The 12,154-nt window shown below is 37.0% G+C and overlaps 1 protein-coding gene across 3 annotated transcripts in view; it reads left to right on the top strand.

The window, feature by feature from the left end:
- Positions 1-12,154, top strand: part of LOC136746953 (cell adhesion molecule 2) — a 584,452-nt gene that overhangs the window by 459,602 nt on the left and 112,696 nt on the right. For all 3 annotated transcript variants that reach the window (XM_066699859.1, XM_066699862.1, XM_066699860.1), the window contains exon 3: positions 4,572-4,721. In XM_066699859.1, the coding sequence (XP_066555956.1) occupies positions 4,572-4,721 (150 nt within the window). The remainder of the gene's footprint in view (positions 1-4,571; positions 4,722-12,154) is intronic.

Raw genomic sequence — 12,154 nt, 5'->3', positions numbered from 1 at the left:
GACAGATGGCTCTAGGGACAATCCTTGCTCTGGTCAGTCTCGAGTGGCCACCTCCAGGCAGGCGGGCTGGAGGGAGCGTGGTGCCGATGAGACGGCCCTGTCTTACTATTGTTTTGACAGGAATCTGAGACCTGTTTTCAGGCATTAAATTGAACCCTCATCCCTCAACTACTGGACCACAATATCCTATGTAGTGTAAAAATATATGTTTCAAGCTTCCCCAAGAAGGTACATGTTTGTTTTGGTATTGTTGTTGTTGGTGCCTTTTCTTCTACTTCCTTTTTGTGAATGAACAAATACATTATTTTACATTATAAGCACACACCAGATCCATTGAACACCAGGCCTTAGTCATGCAGATGGACAGTAGCGCCTCTCAACCCCTGCTGACCTTCCTGCCATAGAGAAAAACAACTAATCCGCTGCAGCTAACAGGCTCTTTCAATGAGCTCAGCTGTACGCGTGAGCAGCCGAGGTGTGATAAAATCGCATAACCCCAAGAGGTAGGGAATCGATACACAAGTAGGATGTCGTGTTTAGACACACTGGAGGCAGCAAGAGTAATGTTCCACAGAGCTGTAACCCAAATATGCACTGTGTACATCCCTTAAAATCACAAAACACGTTTGTTTTATTATTCGTAGAGGCAAACCATTAAATTGTTTGCCATTTTAAGACCGTGAGCAAGGTTACCAAATGAGATGATGCCAAATTGGCCCATCTTGATTTTGGATTCTAGTACCTTATCAATCCCAGAATTCCATTTGGCTGTTTTGTTGTAGAAACCCAGAGAGTCAGCTTCGGCTGTCTAACTGGGTAGTTTGAATCAGACCACTATACCTCTTTGTGTCAAGAAATACCAAAGAACCAAAGCTATTCTCTCGCATTAAAAGGTATTGTGTCAAATCAAGGTGATAGATAGTATACATTATCAGTGCATCATACTTATAAACTTGCAATCATACTATTAAATTGAAAACTTTAATCCCATAAACTTTAAGTGGGCGAGCCCAAAAGTAATTTATCAAGAACATCTTTCTTTTATTACAGTTCTTTTATTACTTATCTTTTTTTAAATTGTGTTCTTTCTAGACTCCCAGGAAGGTAGTTCGCAAACTAAGTCTAATAATAACAATCACACACATCCTTATTAGTCTTTAAGGAAACAGAGAACAGAAAACAAGAACAAATGATTTCTTCAGTCTTGCCTTCCATTGCATAGTCCTGGAGCTATGGTTGATTCATCACAGTGTAACCCCTTTAATTGTCAAATATGTTTGTAGCATTTATGCAAAACCCAACAAATACTGACATGTCCAGATAACAAATGTGAAAAAGATTAGTGTGAGGGAAACTTGACATTTCAAACCGTTTTTCCATTCTTTTGCTTCTGATTAGTTCTTGAGTTGTTTGTACAAATTATATTATTGTTTTAATTCTCCTGATCTCTGCTCGGGCTTCAGAGCCTAAATTGTTCTTGTAAGCTTCATATCGATAATCATTCCTGTCCAGCAACTGAAAAGAACTCAATTTGTGATTGACTTTGTTTTGCAATGGCAAAGCAGTACAGGATCCAGCTTTGAAACTAATACCAGACTCTTTGCACTCCTTGTGCAAGTCTGTGCAAAATACTAAAGTGCTGGATAACTGACTCGTTGGAATCTTCCAGCTTTATCTATGTGTGCACTTAATGCATTCTGTTTATTTCCATATATACAGCATTTTAACCGCTGAGTGACAACAGATTATTTGAGAAAGGAAGTTCAAATTCTGCTCTTCATACCTTAATTTTGTCAACTGGAATAATCGATTAAATAAAGGGTGGTAATGTTCTGTATGCAGATGTAAATAATGCTCAGATTGTAATTTCTGTTCACAGGTGAGGGTTACAACAAGGTACAGATTTCCACAACAGTTTATTTGAATTTCTCAGCCTAGCGTTCTGATATGTGTGCCAGCTATTTGAAACTGCAGTTGTTTTTCAGATATGATTGATTTCAGTGGAGACTTTGTAGGTAAACTTGATCTACCGACAAATGTAATTTCTTTCTACTAACTCGTAATTACCTAGGCTATTTCCCTTTTATACCACTTGTCCCTTATAATATCATATGCCTACTTTCCTGTGTTGTTGTTCAGTGCTAAATATGAATTTGTTATATTTAATTAAAAACGTGACAGCAGCTAATTTTCTTTAATTATTCAAAACATTAGAAAAACCAAAGCACACTAAATTATTGAGATAAAGTCTTAAATGAGAACATGCTATGAATCAGCCTTAAAGGAACATGTTGTTTTCAAAGTTTTTGTTTTAGTTATCAATTTCCTTATTGGTTTGTTTGTCTGTTTATTTACAATTTACCTTTCTGTATCATCGTTAAATCAAATGTGAGGTAGTAAAATAAACCTGGAGCCTCAAGGAAATACATCTGGAATGTAGAATGAAAGACTTTAAATACATTAATAAATTACAAAAAAACATTACGATCTCTAAGAGGCTGTATGATAAGAAGGTCCCCCCCTCCCCCGTATTCACCAACATCAACTGCACTTGTGCGAAGACTTGTTTGGGATTATTTGGCAATTTACCACCCAGCTGCAAAATAGACACTTAAACACAGAACATAACCGACACTAATTGGGCCACATTGCCAATTAGAGGCAAGTAACAATGGGATGGAAAAAAGAAATTGCAGCAAAGCACAAGATGCATCCGTTTCAAACTGAATTCTTAAAGTTCTGTTTATTCCTGCTTGTGGACACCCTTTTATATTTTCCCTTCATGATATTCAATTTCACGATGCTTTTATCATAGTCCGCAGCATTCTCTCTGACTTATTTAGGTATACTGTGATTATGCTGTGCATTACTGCACTGTAGCCTCCTGCTCCGCTACGCCTGTCCATTATGATGAACTCCTCAGCAGCTGAGTTAAACACTGTATATAGGCGTGTCTGTTGCATGGCTCAAAAGAGCCTCAGTTCTTTAGATATGCTGACAGTGTGTTTGATTTGGAGCCACACAATCCCAGATCAATTCTCAGAAACTGTCTTCGATAAAAAGCTAAGGATGCTGACACACCATTCCAGCAGCTCCTTACATTATGCATTGTCACGCTGTCCCCCTGAGATTCTGCTCTTTGGAATTTACACTGAAAAGAAACACACACATACACACACATACACACACACAAAAAGAAAAAAAGAAAGGCAGTAGGCATTTTCTAAGGACAAAAACTTAGATGTCCTGTCATGAGTTTTGTTTTTGATCCAGTTGAGGAAATTAGTTTTTGCTTTCTTTTTTTCAACACAAAGTGAAAAGTAGGCACTAATTGAAGCCCCGTGTTAATACTTTAAGCATATTAGGTATAGGTATAGGGGTTAAGTTAATTATTTAACCCAAGGCAGTGACCTATTGTTAAATCTGTCAGTAATTCAAATGACAGCTAGAAACAAATCTTATTAGACACCTAGGTAGTAAGCTGGGTGATAATAGTTAATTGAATACTTGATTTGTCGCCCTTTAAACTATTCGATTATTTGTTCAGTGAAAAACAGCAAACTCTTAGGAATTAAAAGGGGAATGGTGGTTAACTTTATTTGGAAGTATGAAGCAGAGTATTTCTCAGCCTTTTGAGTGAAAATTAGTAATGTAGTAATTTAATAGTGTAGTAATTTAAGTGATTTAATTGTTAGAATATTCTCTTTTGGAAATGTGGCTTTTTATCTGTTATAATGATATTTTTTATTTGTTTTCTTTTCTTTTTTTTACATTTTCATGTTCTTTTCATTATGATCCAGAGAAGCATGTTTTGCTCCAATTAAATACAAGATGTTTGTGATGCTATTTGCCCATGTAAATTGGTAAAAGGGACTTTTAAAGTTCGGAAAACATGTCAAGGTTCTTATTAACCTCACTACTTCTTTAACTAAACTATAAATTAATAAATACATAAAGAAGAAGAAGAACACACTGATTCAAGAACTGAAAGGGAGTCTATTAAGTACAGTGACTTCAAACTCCAGCTTTCCTTCTGGTCGGATTTGGTAATGCAGATATCCATAAAAGGGTTTCAGAAGGACAGTTAATGATAAGTCTGCCTTTGTATTAATTATGCACACAATCTTCAGCCCAGATGAGCTTGGCTTTGACTGTACTGCTTAGGTAATGTGATAAAAAATTGTTTGAAGACAAGCAGGACAAGTGAGAGGCCTGTTTCTCTGCAAGTCAGCCATTTTTTCTTTGTGTGTGTGTGCGTGCGTGTGTGTGTGTGTGTGTGTGTGTGTGTGTGTGTGTTTTATTTTTTCTTTTGCTCGCTTGGCATTTCTGTTTGCTTGACCCAGTAGGTAGAGGTGTTTGTCGAAAGAGGGAAAACGCATGAGCTGCCGAGGTCCTGTGTTAGCTTTGAAATAGATCAATTCCTAACCTTTTCATTGAGAGTTAGCTGAGGCAGACATATGATAATATCACACCACTCTTTTGTAGTGTGAATACTTGGTGGAGGACAAGATGAAGAGGAAGGGGTGAAAAAAATACCCATTACTTTATTTCTTTCTCGCTCTCTCTCTCAGGCGGCCAGGGCCAGTTTCCCATTGCTCAGAATGTGACAGTCACAGAAGGCGGAACAGCAAATCTGACTTGCCGGGTGGATCACAATGACAACACCTCCCTCCAGTGGTCAAATCCAGCTCAGCAGACTCTGTATTTTGGGGACAAGAAAGGTAAGATGTTGACTGATTTCTGTGTGATGATTTTTTGCCGTGGTGTTGCAGCTAAGTGCCTGCCAATAGTGTTTTTAAGTTTTTCTTTTGTTTGTAAGATAAATCAAACTCTCAAAGGAAGGTCATCGTCTTGTTGGTGGTCTAAAAGCCCTTAATCCTGTCTTAAGTTTTAATGTCTTAATCCTAAACCATATTCCTTTCTGTAGTAATTGTTTTAATCCTTCCTTCATATGATCTGGTTACGTATCTTGTCTGTTGACTTCTTCAAAGGCAGGTACTGTAGTTTGCTCACTGGTTTAGTCAGTCCCTACCTATTTTCGCTTGCTCTGGTTTAGTAAGGAAAGGTGGCCCAATAGTTTGTGGTTGTGGTAAGCGTCTCTGTCTAGAATCAATATCTCTATTCTGTAAATGAATGGAACATAGAAATATCATTAATATGTATAATTAATGAATATTTAATCATTATTTTGACCAAAATACAGATTTAATAGTGAATGGCAAATTTGTCATTTGAAGTTATTCTGTTATTCTGTTACAGTACTTTAGACTGAAGGTGGGGTTCTAACGGGCTTTGGTAGCATAGTCTATCGTTAATAAAGCTAACCAGGTTTAAATAACACACTGCCATCTCGAATGTTTGTAAGATGAATTTATAATCAGTGTCTTTTCTGTTTACTGGTGTTTATTTAAACAATAAGTCTCCCTTGTGGAAATTTGAAAGAGCTTTTATTGTGATGGGGGTTGGTTGAAATGATGAGCGATGTGAAGAGAAATCTAAAATGACAGGAAGAGGAGGTTAGTTCTTACACTGGTGGATTGAGGCGCGCTCGACTCTGAGCCTGGAAAAGCCCCACACATTTACAGCTGCTCAAGTCGAGTGCTGCATCCCCAAAGCAGGCGAAGGATTTAGCCATTCCCACACAAGAAACACAGGAAAAGTAGGACAGCGAAGTGATTAATGCTGCAAACTTGTAACAAATTACGTTTCTATCGGACGCTTGATAAATGAACTCGACGTGGGGAAGAATTAGAGCAGGTGGGCCTGCAGGAGGAAATAGACACACAACACAGAGCACTTTCATTCCTCGGCCCTTTGGGACTCCGGTCTCCACACAGGCCAGGAAGACTGGAGCTTCTTGTGTGGAGCCTATCTGGGGAACCCTTCATCAATGTATGTTGTGCAGAAAAAATCTAAATCTCTGGTGGTTCCTTCCAGTTATTTGACTTTCATACATTTATCAGTCGAAGAAGTATATCATTGTTTTGTTTGTTTGTCTGTTTGTTTTGTGTGTTGTTTTTTTTAAGTTTCGTTTTCTTTTGCTTCCAGCTCCATTGATTAAACCACACATTTATTGGTGTATTTTTATTCAGTTGTATTTGCTTTCCCTTGAGACTAAACTTATGCAAAACTCTTTCCTGAATTATTTGAGAATGATTGTTAAAGCTGCGACTGATGAGAATGAAAGAGCTCATTAGACAACAGCAGGGTGCAGTCGTTGGCATTTGGACAAAAATTAGTTTCCATTCTGAGCCGTATATGTGTATAGTTTTTTATACTCCCCAACCAAATATATAAGAATCTGAAGTTCTCAGTTTTTATAGAAACAAATTATCATTATAATGATGTTTCATGTGAAAGTGATACCGCACTTTTATTAGTCCTTGAAGTAAAATTTGAAGCACACTAAATTAGCATTCCCAATTTTCATAATTTAGATCTCCAGCATCACTGCAAAATGGATACATTGGATAATAAGAGTATTCTCAACCCCAACAGCATTAGTTGAAATGGAAAGGATCCTGTTAAAAAGTGTTAATTGCACGAGAATGAGAAATATCATGCCTGTGTAAAGTTCACAGAGGCTAATTTTACTGCACATTGAGGGGTTTGTTTATTTCATAGTGTTTGGTCTGGCAGTATGGACTAACATGAGGTAAATTATGTAGCTTAATTTGAAGGTAGAATAAATTGCTTTGCTTCCCAGCTTGTAGGGAAGGAAAAGGAACTGTTGCCAGGCATTGAAGTATTCTGGTGTTTAACTCTCCTACTATAACATTTTATACTATAGCAATCTCAATACAGAAAAGAAGAGAACAACATTGTGGATACTGCAGATCAGGATATATAACCCATTATCCTTTATGTGTGTCAGGATAATGTTCACATTCTCTTCCTCTGAGGCTGTCACAGTCCCTTTCAAAGCGAGACCCTGTTTCACTGCAATCGGGCACTCAGGGGACTGTTTGATGCTGTTATTATCTGCAAATTTATACAATTAATCTAGCCTGCTGAATATGATTCTTTGCGTTGTACCCAATGAAGTGACAGCCTCTCATTTGATCAGTAAAGAAAATATGATTTTTTAATCTTCCTTGTTAGAGGCACATAGCTGTTTCCACATTTCTGTTTTTGCTGTTGATTAAAAGGCATCTGTATACCTCAGCCATGATCAGCAAAGCAAATTAGTCTACCGAATGTAACATGAGCACAGAAGTTATCTAAATTAGATTGTCAAAGGACGTTTTCTTGTTATTGCTGATTGCGGTTGGAAAAAAAAAATGTGAGGATTGAAAATGAACGAAAGGGCAGGGAAACTCATTTTGCAATTATCAGGTTTCAAATTGGGTTCTTGTTTTAAGTGATACCTGTAATCTCAATCCATGTCAAAGGGTATTATTTGGAAACTCGAATACCTGAATGACCCCTGGAGAATATATGTGTCTATGCTTGTGTAAAAAACTCCTTTCGTCTGAAAGACCTCTTGTCAAATAGCAACAAATAAACCAGAACAATGTATAAATACAAATGATGACGACATCTATTTCTAGCGACTAGTGGCCCCTTTTTTTTCTTCAAATTTAACTGCAGAAAAGGAAACTGCTTGTAATATGTGTGTCTCTGAGATGCAGATACAGGTAGAGTGTCTATCTGGAGATTGCAGGCTGGAAAATTGCCGGAGCCATTGGCTGTTAAATTTGCTTCATTTTACTGGTAGTCCCAGTGGCAGCTCTGATTTGGCCTGAGAACCGCCAGGTTGTGTAGTGTGGTAATGGGAGGGATCCTTGTCTTGCTAGATAATAGCAACTCCTGGGGCAGCTGAAGACCTGTCAGTCACTCCCAACAGCACAGCAGCTCAGCTGTTTTCATTGAAGTTCGCAGTGCAAACTGAAGTAACTGGCCTGAGAACAAACTACTTGGAGGATGCTTAGTATGTTTTCAGCAGCTGGCAGTCAGTGCAGCCCAAATAGGTTCTGCTATATTACATTAGGGAGACTATATTTCACTTTGAAACATATTTACTCTAGTTTATGTACTAGATACATACACCAACATGTTTTCTCTTTTTACAGTATTCCGTATTTGAGTTGGCAACCTTAGGTTTAATCTGGTAACTGTTACCCTTGAAAAAGGTTTGCAATCCTGCCTTTGCTGTTCAGAACTGTAGCTTTAACATCTCAAAAGACAAATTATGGTTGAAAGAAAATGCTAAGTATGCTAAATATATTTGGTAAATATAAGGCGAAGATTGAGTCACGATTGTGCTGTTTTTCCCTTACTTATTTAGAAATCTGTTTCTCTTCTGAATTGTCACATTGCTCTCTTCTAACAAGGTCCTCCAGACAACCTAACATTAATGAGATTCCTTTAGAAAATAAGTAGCTCTGTAATTATGGCAAAGGGAAAAAAGCCCAAAACAAAATCTCTGACATCAGCTCCATAGCAGTGCATGTGTCTGTTTAAAAACACAATGTCAGTATCCATTGCTGTCCTGCTTTGAGTTTGTTTTTTTATTCACTTGAATCGAGTGAAGTAGATCACCACATATCAGGTTGATATATTGCTGGTGGTGTCACATTTCAAGGCAGTAACCAAATCGATTACATACCTATTGTACAAAGTAATTTCTTTAATCAAATGGGGTTGGTCGACAGATATCTGCTGCATCAGTCTACACAGAGAAGATCCATATATCTGGTATATGTATGATCCCCCAACAAAGCTGACTTTCATAATGCATTCCATGTAAATCAAGACAGGCACATTGATAGCAACTCCAAGACCAATAAGGTAGAGCTGCCAGTTTCATTGTGTAAGAGACATGGTAAAAGGGCAAAGAAGAAAGATGTATTTTTGTGCGGGCTGTGCACTTTAGTGTGGGAAAGCGCATTTGTAATGCTTAGCACATTCCTCTGTGATGTTTAGGACGAAAGAAATGTATTCTGCTCAGCAGAGGTTGCCTGGGCTAAGTGTGAAACACTTACATTCCATCTCTTTTTAAACAGCCAGATGAAAAGGTTTTTGGCACAACTAATACAATGGCAGTGTGAAAATGAAGAATGGGAGGCTGGGAACAGCACAGAATTGTGCTTTGGAGCTTCGCCGGGGGGAAATTCCTGGGAAGATTTACAGCTGCATTGGCTCATTGCTTAATCGGGTGGCAGAAAGCTATTCTGTCTCAGTGTGTGTCCCCTACACCTTTAAAACATGATTTATACATGTTATATTAGCAATAGATGATCCTTGAATTATGTGGTTCACTTCAGATCTAACCTGAATACACTATCCAGACAGACTTAATCAATCAATCAGTCATGGTTATAGACTGCCTATTCAAGGCAAGCACCCTCTCTAACAGCTTTAAAGAGTTTGTGGCTTTTCTACCAAAATAAACATCTCATTACTTACGCCTCGGATTTCTTGTTTATTCACATTGTAACTGGGGCAGATTCCTGCAGAATCGAGCACAAATTTGTATTATTCTGTTATGAAGCAGAGAGAATTAATCAGAACTCCTCTTCCTTGTCTAGATTTACAGTCATGCACAAAAAAAAGACTTCACAAGATATGTTCCAGTGAATGTGCAGATATGCACAAAATGAATGTGAAAATGTATATCTGGGTTATCTCTCAGACCTTTAATTACAGCTCTGGAAAAAATGAAGAGACCACTTAACTTAACTTAACTTGGAGTGGTCTCTTATTTTTTTCCAGAGCTGTATGTATAAAAATTTACAAATAAAAATCAATACAACCGAAAAAAATAACACCTTTATTTCAAAGGATGTGAATCTATAATGAATGGTCAAGGACAAGAACAGCTTCGGGTCACTGTATAAGGTGTCCTTACTTTACTGCAAAGTGAGGAGAGATGTTACAGAAAGATTTTAAAAATAGCAGAGTGAGGTTCTGCATAGTGACAAAGTAATCAGCCATGAATTTGCCATGAATTTGCTCTTCAATTATGGTGACTTCTGGGGAGCTCTTTGGAACAGAGCATAGCAGTACAAAAAACAAAAATATTATATATATATATATATATATATATATATATATATATATATATATATATACGGTACTGTATTTAACAGTTTAATAGTTTGATTGGAAAAACCTGAAAGAAAATAGGGGAACGCTTTAGATAACATGACCCAATTTCACATTAAATAGACATTTGATTGGTAATCTATTAACATTCAACTCATTGCTAAATAAATATTAATAGAATGTTAATGTAATATCTATCTATTCCAAAAAAGTTTTCAGCATAAAAAAACGCAAGTCACAAAATCGCTTAGCCATCTGAAGTGGAGATATCAAACCCATAAGCCAAGTTACAAGAAATAATGCAGCAGACGTAGATATCTCCAAATTAGCCATTGGTTTTTCTACGCTGACAATGCTTTTGGTATAGATAGATATTACATTAACATTCTATTGAACTTTAATTATCAAGTAGTTGAATGTTAATAGATTTTCAATTGAATATCTATTTAATATTAAATTGGACCACGTAATCTAAAGCGTTACTGAAAATAGATATATTTTCAATGATTGTGCCATAATTGATGGATGTAATTGAAACATGATCCCCTTTAGGAAGAAATTACCAAATGTACAAGTTGTGCAAGAGACCATCACTTATAAATGTTGTTTTATTATTATGTTCTCAGTCATAACGTGACTCACACTAAATCAGCCACCACATTCGCAAACACATAGATATGCCGTTACATTCCTCCAGATATAAGTAAGCTCATGTTTTTCGTTTATGGCCCAGATGTAGTACAATAAGGCATCTCAAATATACCATGCTTAAGTAGCATATGCTTCCCAAAGATACGGTCTTGAAAGGCAGAATTCTGAGTCATTGCTCTGAAAATGGGACTAAAAGAACATGACATCAGATATCGAGTATGCAAATGTGGCTAAGTTGCAGAACTGCACTTTGCTCAAAAAATTAAGAAATACAGGGTCTGACAGAATAGAGACTGGAGCTCAAAATGTTAAATAGAAAATAATTCTGAACAACTGCACTCATTGCAGTCAAGACCTCCATGGCTACAGAAATAACCTGCCCAAACACAATCGGTTTATGTACATATAGGCCCAACCTGATTTAAATTTTTTGCTAATTCAATGCAGATGAAAACGATTCAGCTCATGATCTTCGTTCAGGCATAATTTATGATAAAAAAAAACTAAAAAACTGCCTATTGCAGCTCATGCCGAGAGAGGATTGAAAAAAGCAGTACATGATAAAGTAGCACTTTACAAAGGTACATCGTTCACTGACACAAAATCACAAAGGGACATATGCACATAAGCAAATCCAGGAACTTTGATATGGGTCTTCATACATTGTTAGTTTTGACCATTTTGGACCTTTTTTAAATGTATTTAAACATATACATACATGATAATTGGACTCATTTGCTTGTCACACTAGGACATGGAATAACCCTCCCTCCTGCATAAAAATAAAATTAAAATAATACTTAATCAAGCTTGGTGCTAATATCAAGGTGTTCTATCACATTTAATTCTGGGATTACAGCCAGCCAGGGTAATAATTGAATTCCTTGATCTTCTTTCTAGACTTAAGCTTTTTTTTTCGGGCTGTGAGGCAGGGTGCTCCATCTTCTTGGAAAATATTTGATTTTTTATTGAGCTTTCCTAATAATAAACAGAGCAATATCCCTCTGGGTGAGATCATTACTGTATTTTTCGGACTTTAGCTGTTACTCAGACTGCTCTCCACACCACGATATCAGATTCACTTTGGGTCACAGCTGCTCGCAGACATTACCAAATACTAGGTTGACATCAGGTATTTCCCATAGATTTCCCTGTCCAAAGTAGATGTATTGGCAGAGCTTGCTCTTGTCTGAACACACCTTTTCAAGCAGATTGTTTGTGTGCTCTTTCACCCACAGTGCTCCCCTCTCCATATGTGTGTCTGATATCTGTTTCTCTTACAAGCTGCTCTTCAGCTAGTAACCTTGTTTCTTCAGATTAGTTTTCACAGTACACTGAATGATACTCCTTACCTTTTCCAGCTCTTTTCCTGTTTAAAATATTAAAGCAAACCTTTCTGTTTTCTATAATTTAGATATTTTCTATAATTTAATTTAGATTTAGAGAGACCATATAT

The sequence above is a fragment of the Amia ocellicauda genome, chromosome 3 (genome assembly GCF_036373705.1).
Source record: "Amia ocellicauda isolate fAmiCal2 chromosome 3, fAmiCal2.hap1, whole genome shotgun sequence".
Taxonomy (NCBI): Eukaryota; Metazoa; Chordata; class Actinopteri; order Amiiformes; family Amiidae; genus Amia; species Amia ocellicauda.
Note: the sequence above shows the minus strand (reverse complement) of the source record. Positions and strands in the feature narration are given on the sequence as shown.